Genomic DNA, 20895 nt, shown 5'->3' on the forward strand with positions numbered 1-20895 from the left:
GATATATATATATATATATATATATATATATATATATATATATATATATATATATATATATATATATATATTTGCCAAACATAAATTTAGAAAAATAAAATATTATTCACATATAGTAGTATATTAATTTTTGAGGAGATCATAAAGTCCTTAGATGGAGAAATTATTATGGCACATCATATATAATTTCACATTCGAAGTGATTAGAGATATGGATTTAATGGGGATATTATCATTAATATGAACTTATATATTGGAATGACATGGTTTTAGGCGAAGCCAAGAAAGTTGGATGAGAAGATATATGGAAATCTTATTTAAATTCCGCCACACCGACGCACAAACCGCACTCGCTATTTGGACGATACGTCCTCGTCAATAGCCACTGCGTTCGCAGGTGGGCGCTTACCGAAAGGAAGCCACCAAAATGGTCGGTGCCGTGTCTGAATCCGAGACAGGTAGCGAATCGCCCACCTTACTCGGCAACCTAACGCCTCTTCTTCCTCGTTCCCGCATTTGTTGCCTGGATCCCGTCCCCGCTTCTCTCCCTCCTCCTCTTGCCGACACGAGGAGTATAGAAGGAAGAAGAGAAGAGGAAACTGGGACGTCTTCTTCTTCTTCTTCTTCTTCCTACTCCTCTGGTCTAGGAGGGCATGGGGACGGATCGGACCTGTATTGGCGGGAACATGCGAGATCTTGATGAGCAGACGGGATCCAATCTCTAATAGAGTGTGGTGGGCTTAATTTCCTGCGCCGGATCGGAGGAAGAGGAGGGAATGGCGACCTGGAGGTATAAGGCTGGTTTGTTTCTCATTCTTGCGGTGGTCGTCATCTGGGTCGCCTCCGCCGAAGTCACCCAGGTCTAACCTAAACTCCTCTTATTGGTTTGGTTACTAAATAAAATCGGTTCATTATTGGATCTGTCTTCTCAAATGTAGTGCTGAAAATTGGTAAAAGATATCACGAATTCATTTGGCTTAAAATTGATTATGACATTCTGTCCTTTGAATTTCTATCTTACAAATTTTTTTTCCTTTGCTGTGTATTTAATTATCGAGATTACTTTAGAAAATGTCTCTTAGATTCTCGGAAATTTTGAGGTAACATGTCTTTTGTTTCGAGGGAAGTGAGATTTTAGGCATGGTGAGCTATTTTAATTGAATTTCTAGTTATTTATGCAAAACACCACAAGCATGAATCGCAATGCACACGGTTTTGCACTTATTTTATTATTTCTTTATCTCTTTTTACTACTTTTGCATGTGTTGTTCTCTATTAGTTGGTAAGATGATGCTCTTTCAGATCCTTCTTTTGAGGCCTATTGTCAATTTTTAATTAATTAGACATTGTGGCTAACTAATAGGTGATATTTCACTACGTTTTGCTCATGTTTTTTTAATCTTTTGACCTCTTCTTCTTATTATTTTTTCTTGTGTCTGGTCCCTAGAACTAACTATCTTCTGTCCATTATTAGTACTATTAATTAGAAATCAAGGCTAATTATATATGTGATATTCTTACTGGATGTGTCCGTTACAGAAGAGAGATTGGCTGTTTATATTATTTGGGTACATAGATGGAGAAAAGATCTCTTCTATTGCTTTCTCTTCCAAAACTTCTAAAACTCCTTTTCTCTTCCTTCCTTGGCGATGCTGTGCTTCTGTCAGGGGTTTGATTACATCGTATCGAGTGAAAATTTTAAAGGAGATGATTATAGTGTCTTGAGAGAGAACTAATGAGCACCCATGCAACTTTATGGGGCATGTTTCTGTTAAAAGTTGACATACCTCAACCAAATGCAATCTTTCTAACCCTTATTTGTTATCATCATCTAGTATTGCTTGTTATTTTCAGCAGCAATTGCCAGCTAACCAGAATATATAACTGAATGAACAAGTAACAACTTTGTTTGTTGATAATAAATAGTTACTAGAGAAAATGAGTACTAATGACTGCTTGGTTCCTCCCGTTCCTCATCTGATTTGTTTATATTGTAAATGCACTTCAGACATGACTACCATCTTGATTTTTGTAGTAAAGTACATTGTTATCTATTGTTAATGACGGTTAAGGGGGATAAATATTAAGCTAGTTTGTGAGCCAAATAATGCGTTTAATTGAGTGCATGTAGCAGTCCTAATATCTGGCTTACTTTGTGAACTTTTTTATGGAACTAAAATCAGTTTCCTCTTATAACATCTAACTTTCATGAACGCTGTGATACAGGGTATATTTACAGACTACAAACAACCTTTTGCCATCACTTACTTGGGAGCCTCCCTTATGGTTATATATCTACCAGTAGCTTTCGTAAAAGATTGGTTATGTAATCTATTGAGAAAGAATTCTTCTAAAAGTGCTAGAAGTCCACAAACTGTCAACAACCCAGGACCTGGAATTAATTCTCCTGTAAAACATCATGACGTTCAGAAGTTGGTGGAAATGGAATCACAAGTACTTTTAACTAAGAAAGACAGTGACCTTGATCTTTCTGCACAAGAGGAGGAACACTCCCTCATTTCCAAAATTAGAGATGAAATTGATTCTGAAGTTTTGAAGGAAAAAAGATCATTCACTGCTAAGGAGATTGCAACATATGCATTTTATCTTGCTCCTATTTGGTTTGTCACAGAGGTGAGGTTCAACCATTGTTTTCGTATATTCCTACCATGTCATATTCTGCTCCTAATGATTCATATGGTTAATAACAATATGTTTATATCACTTGTTATTCTGCTCCTGATGATTCATATGCTTAATAACAATATGTTTGTCCTGATGATTTCTCAAACTATAAATGGTCTTGAAAGTTTTACTTGTACTTTTATTTTTCAAAAATTTTAAGACTGCATATGGTCCTCCAGAATTCTAACATTTGCTGTATATTTCTTTCACTTTTCTTTCTGCATCATCCTAATATTAGTTTCTACAAAACTCATGTTTTTTGTTTCTTTATGCTATAACTATATTTGTTAATTTTTTTGTAACTTAAGGAAAATATCTCAATTTGATGTTAATGAAGCACTTGTATTTTTCTTTTCTTCTGGATATGAAGCTATCTTTGAATAGGTTACAAATAATTCTCAGTATTTTCTTTTCCTTATGGACAATGTTGTCTAACCACATGTCAATGCGCATATTCAGGATTTGCATGGGATAGTTAATGAAGATTTGGACTTTTTGCAAGAATACAGGCATGGTTGAAATTTTTGAATATTGAAAATAACATAAGGACTGTATGAGTACACCTATACAAGTATGCCTTTCCCTTATTCAAGTCAAGGGGTGTTCAAGCATGTCCTAAAACATAGCTAATTCTTTGAATGCTTTTCTGTTGCTTTTACTGGTTTCATAAGATTTTTCTTATATTATTATTCAAAGCAATTTTAGGATGTCACACTAGGTAAGAAGAACACCATTATTTAAAACATAGCTTCTTGTTATTAATCTCAGATCATTATTCATTTTTCTTTTATTGCATGGATGCAGTACTTATCAAATGCAGCACTTGCAAGGACCAGTGTGGCAAGTACGACTGTGTTATCTTCAACTTCAGGACTCTTTACTCTTTTTGCTGGTGTTCTTCTACGGCAAGACACCTTAAACATGGCCAAAGTTGTTGCTGTTTTTGTTAGCATGGCTGGTGTTGTAATGACAACTCTTGGCAAGACTTGGGCGACAGATGAGTCACAAATAAGCTCCACTAGGTACAATTTGTTGCGTATGTGTTGTTTCCTTTTGTGTTTGACTTGGGATAAACCTATTTGTTTACATGTATCTTTAAAGTATTAACTCAAAACATTAAGCTTGATTTGCAAGAGGGCCTTATGATAACTTTCCTTTTTCAATTTTACTACTTCATGCATTACATCATTACATAATATGGACACTATACACTGATAATGGATCCTGAACTCCTATCCTCTTGACTGCACACAACAAGCACCTTAACCACTAAGATGTGCTTTTTATCATAAATCTTATCTGAAGTGTATGGTAGCCTTTATTTCTGACCTGATACAAACTCTAATGTTTGCAGTAATGGAAAGCGATCACTTGTTGGGGATCTTTTTGGTCTTCTTTCAGCAATGACATATGGTCTATTTACTGGTTCGATGACATCTCTGATTCTTATTATTATTTTGGTATAAGCACTAACACTATGAATTGCCAACTAAAGTTAAATATATAACATGAACATTGCAGTGCTTCTTAAGAAGTTTGCAGGAGAGGAAGGAGAAGGAGTTGATGTTCAAAAGCTGTTTGGATATGTTGGACTGTTTACACTTGTATCTTTGTGGTGGCTTGGTAAAGACATTCTTAAGCTCTTCTACAATTTTAATTTTATATTACATGCTATAAGATTAAGCAGTTAGCTTTAGTTGCCAAATTGATGAATCTTTTAGCTGCTCTAACAAACTATATTAAAAGAAGTAGAAATATATTTGTTTCCAGGTCTGCTCTTAATTTTTATATTTATTTTAAGATACATATTAATCATATTCTCACTATCTTCTATTAAATCTTCTGTCTGTCTTTTGCTTTTTTTTCCCCTTGATAATTTCAATCTGTTGCTTTTGGAACTGATATGTTTTCTTATTTATATATGAGCTGGTTTGTATACTAGAATTATTGATAAATAATACTTGATGCCATATCTATATATATCTTCATTTACTTGGTTTAGTTTTAGATGGTTTATCTTTTGCATAATATTGCACATATTCCTTAAAAAGAATGGGAAAAAATTGATACAATTATCATGCCATGTGTACTGATACAATTATGGAATATGATCTTTCAACAATAAGCATGACTTGTATATGCTTACACAGATACAATTTTCATATTCAGATACATGTTTCAAATTTGATTGTAAATATTATACTTATATATAAAGTTATCTGTTTCCATAGTCTGAAATCCGTTTGTAAAAGAAGAGCCACAATGAGGAATTTAACTTTAAGATCTGACACTCTCTTAGTAGTTAGTAATAGATCTCTCCAAGTACTATATCGGCTAGTATGTGCCGGTTCAGCTGGGCTCTAGAACTGGTCTATATTAAATTTTAAACCTTCATCACACTTAAAAAGTAATACTTCTTTGCTTTATCCTACATGCACTAACTCTTGCAACTGCATTGGTTTCAAGTGACTGTGTATGCTGGTCATTTATGTTCTGTGTTACCTAACATTAAAAAGTTACTTTTCTTAATATAAGAGAAATCTTATGGCAGTTAAATTGAAACAGCTTATCGAAGATGAACCATGACTTTAGGTCTTTAACACTGAAGTATTCATTTTCTTAAGACTTGGAGAGAAAAAAAAAAGGTTCAGTAGGATATGTGATTCAATGAATTAAGCTAGAAATGGGCACCTTTATCCAAGTCTGATTGGGAGCCTTCCACACATATATTAATAAATTGGGCTCAACCTGGCCAACTTTGCCAAAGGAAGGATCCATATTGTGTGGGTATGGTTCAGACTCAACTATATAATCATCATTCCCTAGATTGATCTCATCATGACCACCTAGGTTGGGGACACATTTCCAGTCCTGTGGAATGCCCATTAATTATGATTGGTTCCCATGAATGAACTGGAAATGTTTGCGCATTGGATTAGGGACACATGTTGCATAACAAGGTTAAATCATGAACCCTATGGCTATGAACTGGAAAAGTTTCTCACTTAAGAAAAGCCAGAGAAAGGCTAATGGCACCATAGAATTGCAGAACATGCATATTGACCTGCTATTAGATTGGCTTGTTTTGGGTTCTGTATCATTATAGGCCTACGCATGACTTCAAATACATTGGTTTATGAAAGGTTCATATGCACACCATCCTTTTCTCATGTTACCATGATTCGAATTTGGCAAAGATTACCCTACCATTAAAACATAAATATATTAGTTTTCTTTTCGTTTCTGTAAAGAGTGATATAGTGTATTCTTAATAACCATGCTTTGGGCTATCCATTAACTTGCTGGAGGACATTTGAACATAGTTGTTGTTTTTTTCCTTTGCAGTCTGGCCATTAACTGCATTAGGAATTGAACCCAAGTTTACAATACCTCACTCTGCTAAAATGGAAGAAGTAGTGCTTGCTAATGGCTTTGTTGGAAGTGTACTCTCAGACTACTTCTGGTATGTGTCAAACAAATTGCAGATTAATTGAATGCTTGGAATTTGTATTTGATTTAGAATACTTTCTATGCAGGGCATTATGTGTTGTTTGGACTACTCCATTGGTAGCCACCTTGGGCATGTCGCTTACTATACCACTTGCCATGGTAGCTGATATGCTTGTTCACGGTCGTCACTATTCAGCAATCTATATCCTTGGTTCAGTTCAGGTAATCTAACTTAATGGAAGTTGTTTTCTCTTGATTTTTTCAATCATTGATCATAAGAACATGCATCTTTGCAGACTTTAATTGTCTTATTAGGCAAATGCATTTTGCATTGACTTGGATAGTGAATTGCATTCTGGTTGTTAGGAAATCATAGGGCTTACCAAGGAATAATCGTTTCCAAAGATGTGTTCTTAATATAATTAGAACAATATAGAAAATAATTGTGATTCAAGTATTTTGGTTAGAAATTCTCTAAGAGGAGGGAAGGAGAGTTCACTGTTGAAATAGACCACAACACAGACAGGTTGTCAAGAACTACATGCCCTCTCTTTCATCTGTTCTTGTCATTTTTAATTCTTTTCTCATCTCTTACAATTCATATCGACAGACAGATTCCTGATGGTTGCCTATGGCTTTAAATTTCAATTATAGAAGGCTAGTGTTTTCATAAAAGGGATACAGTTTTTTTCCTAAGGAAACCATATGAAGGGATACACTGTTTTTTTCCTAAGGAAACCATATGAAGGGATACACTTTTTTTTTCCTAAGGAAACCATAAAAGGGAGACACTGTTTTCATAAAAGGGACACACTGTTTTTTAATTCTTTTCTCATCTCTTACAATTCATATTGACGGACAGATCGCTGATGGTTGCCTATGGCTTTAAATTTCAATTATAGAAGGCTAGTGTTTTCATAGAAGGGATACACTGTTTTTTTCCTAAGGAAACCATATGAAGCCATCTAACATCATCCTCCACCTTGGCTTCTATTGTCAGGATAATCAAAATTTGTAATGCAAATGTCATACCTGAATGTGAGATAGCTAATCTTGTGTCGGTCACTTGTCCAAATGTGTAAAAAATTGATTTATTTTTTTTATTTTTGTTATAAGATACATCATAGCTTAGCCTATGTCTTTATTCTTCTATACTCCTGATGAACCAAATTTCTCCATTCCCATTTTCTCATGACAATACTGTAAATATTGGTTCAATATCTGTTTTGCTGGCTGGTCGGATCGTCTGTTACCGGTTTATAGACCCATACTATTCGATATTGTTGAATAAAATAATAAAAAAATAAAAGGAAGTATACCTACTAGTATCAAACTATATATTTAATAATAATAAAATAAATGAATAATATTCTTTGGCATCACATATACATTGTGTTGTACAATTGTGTACCATTATAATTAGCATCTCCGTTTTTACTATACTTGTCTGTCTTTACATGTGACTTGAGACCTATCATAGTTTTCCCATATTCAAAAAAGATCATAACCCTTCAATTAATAAAGATCTGTATGCTTAAAATTTCAAAGTAACAGTTACAAAACTTACACTACATCTTCAATAAAAAATCAACGTCAAAACAGTCTGCCCTCTTGTCTCTCTCTTTCTTTATCTCCCTCCCTCTCTCTATCCTCCCTCTTTCTCAGCTCGTAGGAAGAAGGCTATTTTGGTGGTTGCAATCAAGGTTCCTAATCTTGACCATACTAGTTGGTATGTGCTGGTATTTATTAGACCAAGTACCATTATTGAAGCATATATTATTTTTTTCAACAATATCAAGTGATATAGGTCATCATACTACGTAATATACTAGCACCATATCAGTTTGATAGATGATCAGAATTGATACCGACCAAGAATTAAATCCTTGGCTGTAACTGTCACGCCCCCCGAATTTAATTCTTATTTAGGAGGTGTGAACCTAATTCAAGATTGATAATATTTAATTCAACAAACAATCCAGGATCCAATCACACATTTGAGGTCACTAAGAAAAACATTCAAGTCATTTACCTCTACAATCCACAATTCACAAAACCTGTGCAGTTTATAATCATACATCATGTTACTAGATGATTCTTAAAATCCAAAAGCAACTTAACTAAACCATAACTATATTATAAATCCATAAGCGCGGCAATTAATGTAATCACAAAACCAACATGTACTACATGTTTATATCAGTACACAGTTTAGACTTAACATTTCCAAAATCCTGACGTAAGAGGTACTTTTCAAATATTTGTAAGATACATCAATCTAGATTTGTCATTGATATTTCATTACACCCAAAAAGAACTTATACAACATCAACATATCAAGTACAAAATATTTGCCCCAAAATCTTCTAGTCTTCCACTGCCTCAACCCAATTTACACATTTTAGTGAGCGATAAGCTATCCTGAAAAATTTATATAGCAACGGGGTGAGCATATAAAGCTCAGCAAATGACTAACATATCCATAGCAAAGAGGACAGTTTTCAAACAAATGAGGTATCAAAATACAAAGCAGAGATACAAGATGAAACAGTAGCGTGTTTTGTTTGAATGCAGAATTACAATATCATATCGTTCGAAGCACGTTTTATTCATACAATCGAGGAAAGGTAATTGGAGCATATCATTGGCATAAGGAGCATATCGATGACATATGGTAGTTTTCAAGGTATAACAAAGACTTATAACATTACGGAAATATATCAAAGAACAAAACATGAATAGAAGCTCAAATGTCACATGACGATGCATTCATTTCATTCTTATCCAAAGCATGCATAGAAACATAGCCAAAGCTTTGGATATCATATCAAACACATAGAAGGTGAAGTGAGATCATAATATAATATGGTCCATCCATTTCTGAATGACCAACAAACATAAGTCTCTCACGTCTGGGAGCTCCATCCACCCACGTCTGAGTGAAGTCATAGGGGGCCGGCAGAAGCACATGCGGAACAATTAAATGTACATATGCCTTACGAGTCAATACGATACAAACATGATCTTTCACAAATGTATTCAGATTTGAAAGGAAGCAAAAGCAAGAGCATACAAGGATTTCAAGAAATCACATATAGCTCAATTGAAATAAGAAAGTTAGGTGAATTCAATGGCCAACGAAATGAAACTGGAAGAGACACATTTCGAAAACAAATGCGGAACAATGGGATGCATGTGCCGAATCATTACGATGCAAACATGAACTTTAGATGATAGCTGTAGATATACAAATAAATAAAGGACTAAAGTATACAGGAATTTAAGGTAATAATGTAAAGCTTAACTGAAGTAAGAGTTTTTGCCAAAATCGATTTCCAAAGGGAAGTAACAAGGAAAGCCGAAATCGACCAAAGCTCGATTCTGGCAGAATTTGATAGGAACATTGTATGAACTATTTGGATAACCAATTATGCTCCAATTTATACAAAATAGGTGTCATTAGAAAGCTTTGTCAATCTAGTTTTATGCAAATCAAGTTTTACAAGATTTGGAATTTACAACCGGGAGTTACAGATAATTTCGTAGCGAAAGGTCTGAAAATATTAGCTCTGTTTTACTGAATCCATAGGGTCGATGAAAGCAGATGTTTCAGTTAGCAATTCTAATCCAAAAATTTCAAATCAGGTATATACAGAAAGCATTTTGAGTCTATCTTCGAATAAATCATACTTTGTATGAATCTGAGTTCACAGCAGAAAGTTATAAGTAGTTAAGCAACAAGAGGTCAGAAATTTCAGTCCCTGTTTTGCAGAATCTGTAGGGTTAATTTAGACAGAAGTCTTAGTAGGCATTTAAACTCCAAATCATTCGATCTTTATATCAAAATAAAGATTTTCTTGTCTACTTTCAAATGGAATAGGTTTTGTCTAAATCAGAGTTTATTACAAAATGTTATGACCGAAACATTGCATAGAGGTCAGATTACCGAAAAATTACAGATTCCTAGCTTTATATCAAAACGAAAGATGGTCTGGTTCTCAGTTGAAATCTTTCAAATTTTGCAGAATAAAAATGGAAACAGAGATTAAGGTTACTGTGGGATGGGGTTAGAACACTTGCCTTAAAATTATTTGAATCCCAAATGTGAGAAAATTGATGAAAAACCTCAAGCTCTTCTTCTTCTTCTTCTACTTCTTCTTCTTCTTCTTCTTCTTCTTCCCTTCTCTTCTCAAACTCACGTTGGCTGCAACTCTTCAGGTTTGTTTTCTTTAACCTTTCATCTAATTATTTGGGTTTTGGCTAATGCAAAAGTTGCAATGTGTCATGCATGCATGAAAAGGGCTAGGTGTCATCTTTAGAGTGAACATAAGTGGCACCCTTAGGTTAGCTAGTGACACATGTCCACTATATATATATATTTTTTAACTTAAATCTGAATCTTTCATAAATTATATCAAACTTCTAATATTTACTCTTAGGTCCCTAGCCATAAACTTTTAATATAATATCATTTAATATAAAATAATCATTAAATAATCCTTATTTTTACAAATAAATCTTTTACGAAATTTTTAAAAAAATGGGGGATGTTACAGTAACAGCCTAAAACCATCCTTTGCTCCCCCACATTCTTAAGCTAATCTAGGCCTTGAGTTTTCATACTCAAGGTTGTGAAGAATTTCGTGGCCACCACTAGTTTTGCATTCCTCACACGGTCATCCATTGTCTCCATCTGGTGTCCGTTCTTAAACTCGTCGATTTGATTTGACCTTGGCATAGCCTATATGCCTATGGCCCATGTGAAGCCCACCACTGTCAACACTATGAAGCTTTTGCACTTAAAAGAATAGGCTGTGGTGTGCAGTTTTTGTTTTTGTAAGTCAGCTTTAATATTCTAGGTCTCTCCATAATATAGGTCCCCTTTACTGTTCTTATTGCTTTGATATCAGATATTGGGTAATTTTATGAATCAATTAGGACCTAATCCTACTCATAGAAGCATATGTCACACTATAAGGACAATAGTAAAACTGTAAAAGTAATCAAGGACTGTAATAACATGATGCATGCGATTTGTGTGGTTCACTTTGGAAATCTACATCTTTGAAGGAGCAAATATCAACATCTAAGAATAAAAAATGCAAAGCTTTTCCAAGATTTAATAGGAAATAGCACTAATTATAATTACTTTTTGCTTCAAGAAATTATAGCTCATAAAAGGAATCAAGTGCAGGTCGGACCGGTACGAGATGAAATAGGCCAGTATTAGTAGATATTAATTGCTTTATTGTTTTTCAGTGATATCGGTCAATTCAGGTTGATATGTTACTTGTTTAACCGTTTTGCCAAAACCAATATCGCACAGAAATTTAAATTCTTAGCCATAAGTGGAACCGTGTATGCTGCAAAAGACCGGTAGAAAACTATAGAGTCTCTTTTTCTCTCTCTTCTCGTGGCACCAAAAAGAGCTCTTAGCACATATTCTTACCAATGTTTGATCTCTCTCTATCTCTCATGGCACCAAAAACAACTCTTAACTATTATGACCCATAGCTACTTTTCCTTTATGCAAAGGTGTACATTATTTTTTCTGTTCTCATAAACCAAAGGCCTACATCTTCCTTTTGACTTGGAAGAGTCCAAGATCCAAACGAAAAACAGCCTGATCTGCTGGTGCAAGGCCACCTGTGAGAACCATTTGCCTTAGGAGGAAGTTATATCATGAAAAGAACTCTGCATCTATGTTCTATTTCATTTATATATGGAATTCAAGCATGTCCACATTTCATCCTCAAGCAAATGGATTTGCTAACCTTGAGATATTGTTGGTCCCGTTGTTCTTGTTTGCAGGTATTTGCTGGGTTTGTAATAGCTAATTTGTCGAACCGTTTGTCTCGATTATTTGGCTTCTAGCATCAACAAACAATTTGCAGTACAGTGATTCTTTTATACAAGAATTCTTTACATTCATATTGGAAGTTGATCAACCTCAGAGACATGCTGGGCATTAGTGGAAATTCGACTCATGTGAGTAGATCTCTGTGAGAGATGGTGGGCTCATCATGTTTTGCCCTAGGTGCTCTGTAGATTCGATAATTGATTAGCTGCTTCCGATACATCTTTTTTTATTTGTATCTGTTGTAAAATGTCTTGTCAAATGTGCATAGTTTTCCAGTTTGTCAGCTGTTAGCCACGGTCTGACTGCAATGGTTCGAGGGACACTGTGTGTGAGTGCACCAATTTACCAATTCTTGCTAGAGGAATATTTAAGAGTTCCAAGATTGTTTAAATCAACACTTTATGCAGTTTACCAATTGGTTTATTATATCTTTATTCATTAACGGTAGTGCTCATATTACCTGATCCTATTATTGATTGACCGGCTAATTTGGTCTAAAACTTAGAACTGGGTCTGTATGACTAGATGAACATGCAATTTCATTTGCATTTGCTTTTTCATCAAGTCTTTCAAACTTGAAGATGTCTGATGTTAAGGGCAGTTTCTTGATGCAGCAGCGAATATATTAATTGGAAATCAGGTAAGCACTGCAACGCTACTTTCTGTCAACTTGTGCATGCATTCCGAACTATTATATTCTTACAGGAAGCATATCTTTTCTTTGGATTGCCAATTGCTATTACATAGAAGAATGTTCCAATCAGCCTGTTGTCGACATCATGAGGTTGTATTGGAGGAGGCAGCAAATTCCCATGAAGACCCAAATCGAAGGTAAGGTCCAAACCTTTTAGTTATACAAATCGAAAGAAATAATTCTCTTTTATTTTAAATCATTTCATTTACAAGTTTTATGATGCATGTATTTAGCCATTGATTGACATTGACATATAAGTCATGCTATAATGTTAAATTGATGACAATTTCATCTCTATGGCTATGGAAATCCTTCATCTGTTCCATTCAAGTTACAATATTCTTTTCATATCTTGATCTCCCTCCTAATTGTATGATCTCTAGTACCTTCAGAATGAACTCAACTAGGACCAATTGAGGGACTTCCTACACTGAATTCCCAAGTGGAAATGCTACTAAAATGAAATGAATCTGCTACAGTCCTACTATTTCTCTCTTTAAATATATCATTTTGAGCGCTCAACAAAGATGAGGATTGAGAGGCACTCTCTCCTTCTCCTTTCCCTCCCTCACCATGTAGATAGAGAAGATAGCAATGACAAAGGTCATCACCACAAGTGAAGGCCACAATCCAACTAAAAGTGCTCATCCAACCAAAACTGGAGCCCCCACATCCTCCCCTTTCCATGTCCACCACTCTCCCTACTCTACTGGTTGAGGCTGAGTCCATGGAATCAATACAAGAAAAATAAAATAAAAATCTCCAAGAGAGAACACAATACCAGTAGCTTTGTCCACATTCACATTCATTTGTTTCTTATGATACTATCAGTGAATCAAATTTCATGAAATCCAAATTAATTGAAACCACAGAAGATTACAGTTTTGATCCCACAGTCCAATGTGATTAATCTAATTGTCTGACCAACAATTTAGGATTGGCTGAGTTATAGTTCATTTATGACTAGATGTTATCCTTTATTAATTTGTATCACCTATTAATATATTTTTCCCTCTCCTGCATCTTGTTTTTTAATTTTTTTTCAAGAATCTATTATCTACCAAGTTAGCATTTTTATAACTATAATGAGTTTTTTATGATATGTTTTAAAAAAATTATTTATTTTTCATCTATTTGAGAGGTGATATAGCTTTGTTTTGTTTTGCGAGAAGACGTAAATGAACTATTTTAACTAGTAAAGTTTTGATTTCTACTCCGAGGTATAAAATATCTTAAGATCATCTTAATTACTATCCCCATTCCTAACAAACATAATTTTGGTTGTCTAATAATTAATAACTGATATTTTAATAATAAATTGTTTTATTACATTTTTTGAATTTCTACTAAAGGAAACCACATTTTGACAATAATTTGGTAATATGTTATTAATTCTTTATTAACAAAAGGATAATCAATTTTTTTTTATCAACAGTTAATAATAAACTTCCAATATTTTTTATCTTGCTCCATGTATTCCAATGAATATATCAGAGGACAATTTATCAATATGTCCTAATAAATATACTAGAGGTCAAAATATTTATAAAAGCTTAACAACAACTTAATGTTACTTTATATAACTTTAATAGATAAATTTACTCCCATATTTAAGTCATATTAAAGATGATAGTATCTCATTATTACAAAATCGAACGTGAGAAGTGTGTGAAACAACCACTCAAATGCTATCATCTTTTATCTAAGATTGTCAATAATAATGTGCTGAAATTAGTGTTTAGGCTAATCAAAGACATGGACTATTTTTTGCCAAAATTACATATATATGTATATATCCTAAAAAATGTCATCTATCCGTCTTTATAGATTATGATAATTGAAACTTCAACTAACAATAATAGCCTTCAAATCTATTATATATATATATACATATAATATAACTTTTTTTAGGTATTTCTCTAAATTTATTTTTAAGAAACAAAAAATAAAATAATAGGTGAAGTAAAAAAGAAAATTTTGAATATCAAACTCATTGATGATTACGATTAGTAATGATAAATTTGAGTTCATTGGAGGTATGCATGAGAATGGTAAATGTAAATGATATATATATATATATATATATATATATATATATATATATATAATATTTAAATATTTTAAGGAATATATATATGCTATATTAAATTTGTAGGGGCAAATATCTTAACATGTAAAACCACAATGGTTATATTTTTGGCTTGATATTGCAAAAAGGACCTCTAACATTATGTTTTTACATTGTAGTCCTTGTGCTCTCTCCCCTCGCTCTTATAAGCAGCGGCGTGGAGTCGCGGAAACGGCATTCCACTACGAAGGGAGCGAGGCGAGCACGAAAGCCTCTAAACCCTTGCTTGGCCGCCGCCGTCCGGTGAGGATTAGCGCCGATAGGTGCGGCGATACTGACAGGTCTCTTGACCGAGATCTTGATCCCGGTGGCTGCCGTGGTGCAGTGGCTGCTGGTCTCCAAGGTGAAGCTCTCCTAGGAGAGGCCCGGGAGTAACAAGAACGGGGTGTCCGACTACCTCATTGAGGAGGAGGAAGGGCTCAATGACCACAACGTCGTCGTGAAGTGCGCCGAGATCCAGAGCGCAATCTCGGAAGGTGAGAAATTGGGCATCTTTAGATAGTTGGTCTTGGTTTTGCCAAAAGCAGGAAGGTTTTGTAGAAAGAAACTCCTAAAGGGAAAAAAAAATACCGGATCATTTTGAATATGAAGTTAATATTTTACTTCAACTGTCATTCTTTTTGAAAGAGCGATTCGTTTTTGGCTTAATGATTTTGTTTTCACTTACTTAAGAAGTGTCATAAATAAACTGTAGACTATGTTTTTCTTCTTAATCAATATCGAGAAATATTTTTGGGAACATATATTTGATCATGCTATTTTAATGCACTTTTATACATTTTTTGCTGCTTGTTTTTGTGAAAAAAGAGGATAAATTTTGAGGGTTAAAACTTTAGTTTGGACGTTTATGTGGCTATAATGTTTCATTATGCAATTTTGTGGCTGTAATACTTGAGATGAGTTTGAATGGGAGAAATAGCTTCAATTGCTCTCATATTGTTCCTTCGTATAATACTAACACTGTAGCTTTATAATTTCTTCAAACTTTATAAAGAGTTTTTATGTAACCCCCGATTAGTCCTACATCGAAAGTGGATAAGACTAAGACTGACTTATAAAGGTTTGATGAGTATATCACTATCAACTTGAGTTTAAAACATTTTGACCAGTGGCCTAGGCCAAATGAAATTAACAAGTTAGTTAACCCATTAGGCCTAGGTCGTGATATTTGATATTAGAGCTGACCTAATATTTTGGTATAATGAGGGAGCTCAAGTAGGAAAGAACTACCTGTGAATGGAGTTAAAGGACTCGTCATGACTTGGAGTTACCACTGGGCTATGCCTCACATACATCATACTAGGGTTTGATTGGGCTATCCCGATTAGTCCCACAACGAAGATGAGTAAAACAAATATTGACTTATAAGGGTTTGATGAGTATACCACTATCAACTTCAGCTTAAGTATTTTGATCAGTGGTCTAGACCAACCGAAATTGATAGGTCAGTTAATCCATCAAGCCAAAGTCGTGACATTTTGTATGCTATTTTTTGATGTTGGAAGGTGAGTTTTATCTTCTTAAAACCGATTCACATGCTCACAACTGCTTGGCTATCTTAGAAGGTGCTCTTTCGTCGGTCTTCATTATGCTTATATGCTTATGTTTACCTTTTGGAACGATTCTTTTTTAATGCAAATTTGGTACTTCTTGTCGATAACACAATTTGTTAGGTTACAAGGACGATGAGAATTGGGAAGATTCACTTTGTTGTTTAATCTTTTGTATGGTTTTACCCATTAAAAAGCACCCAGAGTCAACATTGGGAACAAAAGGAGCAACACAGAGCATGTTAGAGCTTGATTTCGAAATGTCCATCTTTGTAAATGATGCAATTCACATGTCTTAATTTTCTTAGCTAAGTGTCACAATTTCATGACAGTCAATGGAATTTACAGCAAAGGAATTCTAGAAACTTATGCTATTTGATCTCTTACTTGCCAAAAAGGATATTAATATTCACCATTTTTCTTCAAGAGATTATCTCAACATATATCATTTATGTCTCCCATTAATTATATGGAATTCACCTTCACTTTTGAAAGTGTAGCTGCCTTCTATAGATACTTTGTTTATGACAATATTAAATTTATTCCTGACAATGTTAAACTTTTCAGAGCAAATTGCTCAATGTGAACAATTGATAATTGTTTTTGGTGTGTTATCTATAAAATGTTTATCTTGCATATTGGCAGGCATATTAGATGAAAATGGTGTGTTAAATTTTTTTTATTATAGTTATTCGTGGAATGGTTAGTATCAATCGTTAGAGGCAATCATAATTACCAGTTATATAAATATCATCGTTTATTGGAAACAAACTTACAGTTAGCACTCATTAACTACACAAATTTTCTGACTCTGATTCAGTTGATTATTTTCTTGCTGCACCTGAATGTCAACCATAACACATTGGTAGACATGATACTTTGCAGCTGGGATTTGCTTAAATCTTTTCTTCTTATTATTATTTCTGCATCTTAGTCTTTTCTGTTTTGATCACCTTAAGAAATTGCAAATACTATATACACTGAATGCTGATCTCCTATGGATGGTAATCTGATATAAAACTCCCTATGCATGTGAACAGGAGCAACTTCATTCCTTTTCACTGAATACCAGTACGTTGGAATCTTCATGGTTGCTTTTGCAGTTCTGATCTTCCTCTTTCTTGGTTCTGTGGAAGGCTTTAGCACAAAAGCCCAGCCATGCACCTATAGCAAGGATAAGTATTGCAAGCCAGCACTTGCAAATGCTGGCTTCAGTACCATCTCCTTCTTGCTTGGCGCAACAACTTCCCTGGTTTCTGGTTTTCTTGGGATGAAAATTGCGACCTTCGCGAATGCAAGAACAACTCTAGAAGCTCAGAAGGGTGTTGGAAAAGCTTTCATCACTGCTTTCTGGTCCGGTGCAGTCATGGGCTTCTTGTTGGCAGCAAATGGCTTGTTGGTTCTTTACATTGCAATCAACTTATTCAAATTATATTATGGTGATGACTGGGAAGGCCTTTTTGAGTCTATAATTGGTTATGGTCTTGGTGGGTCTTCCATGGCACTTTTTGGGAGAGTTAGGGGGTGGAATTTACACAAAAGCTGCTGATGTTGGTGCTGACCTTGTTGGTAAGGTCGAGAGGAACATTCCTGAAGATGACCCTAGGAATCCAGCTGTAAGTTCCTCTAGTTTTTATGAAAATGCATGTTTTCTTCCTATGTGCCTTTGTGATAAATCACTAGATTTTTTTTTTGGGGGGGTGGGGGGGTTCAAACCTCGTGCTTTTATCTTGTGCTAACATTTTGGCATTATCTGCTAGATATTCCAGATTGATATATCCTGTTCATATAAATGTCTTCTCTTCCTCTTTGAACTTATAGATATATCTTATAGGTGATCGCTGATAATGTTGGAGACGCTGTTGGGGATATTGCTGGGATGGGATCTGATCTTTTTGAATCATATGCTGAATCATCATGTGCTGCCCTTGTTGTTGCCTCAATATCTTCGTTTGGAGTCAACCATGAGTTTACTGCAATGTGCTATCCTTTGCTCGTTAGCTCCATGGGCATCATAGTTTGTTTAGTAACTACTCTCTTTGCAACTGATTTTTTCGAGATAAAGTCTGTAAAGGAGATTGAGGCTGCTCTAAAGAAGCAGCTTATAGTCTCTACTGCACTTATGACAGTTGGTATTGCAATCATCAGTTGGATTACTCTCCCTTCGACATTCACAATTTTCAGTTTTGGTGACCAGAAGCAGGTCAAAAACTGGTTAGTATCATGTTCCTTTTATTTCACTGAATGGTGAGATTTTAAGGCGGTCTAATCATCAGAGACATTCAGGGAGTTGTTTTTCTGTGTTGCAATTGGATTATGGGCTGGCCTGGTTATTGGGTTTGTCACCGAATACTATACAAGCAATGCATATAGGTAAGAAATTGGTTTTTCTATATTTCTTAACATGAGCTACCATGATCTGGCTTTTATAGAATGTGCCCTGTTCTTACTATTTTTGCAGTCCTGTTCAAGATGTTGCTGATTCCTGCCGAACTGGGGCCGCTACTAATGTCATTTTTGGACTGGCTTTAGGATATAATTCTGTCATTATCCCAATTTTTGCCATTGCTGTCAGCATATTTGTTAGTTTTAGTCTTGCGGCCATGTATGGTATTGCTGTTGCTGCTTTAGGCATGCTGAGCACTATTGCTACTGGTCTGGCCATTGACGCATATGGGCCCATCAGTGACAATGCTGGAGGCATTGCTGAGATGGCTGGAATGAGCCACAGAATTCGGGAGAGAACAGATGCACTTGATGCTGGAGGCAACACCACTGCAGCCATAGGAAAGGTATCATAATTTTATTGCTAAAATAGTTTTCTGCATTCTATTAACTATGTTGGAGCTGCTAGAAGCTTAGGGAGGTAACCTGTGCCTAGGATGTAGTGACCAGAACCTTGGTACAATGTATATTTATTTTATTTTAGATGGGTTGATGCACACTCTGGTTAAAGATGATGTTTACGTTGCTATGTTAATTTAGAAATTTGTTTGTAACTGCTGATGCAGATAGCAACAGTGGTAAAACTGCAACCCACAAATTTCAGTGCTGTTTGTGTTGGCTTTTTTTTGCCATGTAGAACACTACTTGGGAAAATATGTTGAGAAAAAGCTACTTTTACAAATTTTTAAAGGCTATTTGCCAAAAGTCATTCTAGATTTAGAAGAAGTCATCTGTTCCAGGGATGATGCTTGTACTATTTTAGTTGATATTCTAGGTTTATCTATTGGTTGCATGTCAGAAAGGTTCTGTTGCAACTGCAACTGCAATTGTTTGATTGTCATTATTGCTTGCTATTAAGATTGTATTCGGATCGTTACTAATTTTATTCATCTTGAGTCTTGTTTATAATTTTCATTCATATTTTAATGCCTTCTCCCAGGGCTTTGCCATTGGTTCAGCTGCCTTGGTGTCTCTTGCACTCTTTGGTGCTTTTGTCAGTCGAGCAGCTATTTCCACTGTATATGTTCGTTCTAACACCAAAGGTGTTCATTGGGTTGATTGTTGGTGCAATGCTTCCTTACTGGTTCTCAGCTATGACCATGAAGAGTGTCGGCAGTGCAGCTCTGAAGATGGTGGAGGAGGTCTGAAGGCAGTTCAACACTATACCGGGGCTTATGGATGGCACTGCTAAGCCTGATTATGCCACCTGTGTCAAGATCTCCACTGATGCCTCAATCAAGGAGATGATTCCACCTGGTGCTCTGGTGATGCTTACACCTCTGATTGTTGGAGCTTTCTTTGGCGTGGAAACCCTATCTGGGGTTCTTGCTGGGTCTCTTGTTTCTGGTGTTCAGGTAAGTAAGAATTTGCTTGCTGATGTGACCAGTAGAATTTGTGGCTGAAGGTAATGGTCGTTCTTTGTCACAGATTGCTATCTCTGCATCTAATACTGGTGGTGCATGGGACAATGCTAAGAAGTACAGCGAGGTAAAGCCACTCTTCCTTTCTCATGTTTTCTTTTGCATGCTACTGTGTTCCTGAGGCCTGATTTTTCCATACATTCATGATCCTTTCTTATTTAAAATAATGATAAATTGCAAGATAGCAAAATTGTACTTGCTTAAACTTTGGTTTACATGAGGTTAGGTGTCTTAAATTTCTCATAGTTCCACATCAGAATCTGTAGTTACCTAACACAATTATTCAAACTGCTAATTTTGGATGGCGTTGGTAGGCTGGGGCATCAGACCATGCTAGGAGCCTCGGCCCTAAGGGATCTGCTCCTCACAAGGCTGCTGTTATTGGTGACACCATCGGGGACCCTCTCAAGGATACATCCGGGCCATCACTTAACATCCTTATCAAGCTAATGGCTGTGGAATCTCTGGTGTTTGCACCATTCGTTGCAACTCATGGAGGTCTCCTGTTCAAGATCTTCTAACTTGATGGCAGTGAGGAAACTCAAGGATCATTGTTCTTTACACTGCTCAAATCTCCATCGATCTCAATATTTGATCAGTAATTGCAACTTGTTATTTATTTTTCTTTTGTTTTTCCTGTCATATTTTCTATTCATCTGTCA

At 35.3% G+C, this 20895-nt stretch overlaps 1 protein-coding gene and 1 pseudogene across 1 annotated transcript; both read left to right on the plus strand.

The window, feature by feature from the left end:
- The first annotated feature begins 455 nt into the window (after window positions 1-455).
- LOC135627549 (uncharacterized vacuolar membrane protein YML018C-like) lies at window positions 456-12449 on the plus strand. Its single transcript, XM_065133673.1, has 8 exons — window positions 456-860; window positions 2227-2634; window positions 3490-3707; window positions 4040-4110; window positions 4207-4308; window positions 6031-6148; window positions 6222-6357; window positions 11947-12449. The coding sequence occupies exons 1-8, from the start codon at window positions 777-779 to the stop codon at window positions 12007-12009; spliced, it is 1200 nt and encodes a 399-aa protein (XP_064989745.1). The 5' UTR covers window positions 456-776; the 3' UTR covers window positions 12010-12449.
- A 2706-nt stretch (window positions 12450-15155) lies between these two features.
- LOC135587017 (pyrophosphate-energized vacuolar membrane proton pump-like) lies at window positions 15156-20892 on the plus strand (annotated as a pseudogene).
- The last annotated feature ends 3 nt before the right edge of the window (window positions 20893-20895 follow it).

This window comes from Musa acuminata, chromosome BXJ1-3, assembly GCF_036884655.1.
Source record: "Musa acuminata AAA Group cultivar baxijiao chromosome BXJ1-3, Cavendish_Baxijiao_AAA, whole genome shotgun sequence".
NCBI classification, from domain to species: Eukaryota; Viridiplantae; Streptophyta; class Magnoliopsida; order Zingiberales; family Musaceae; genus Musa; species Musa acuminata.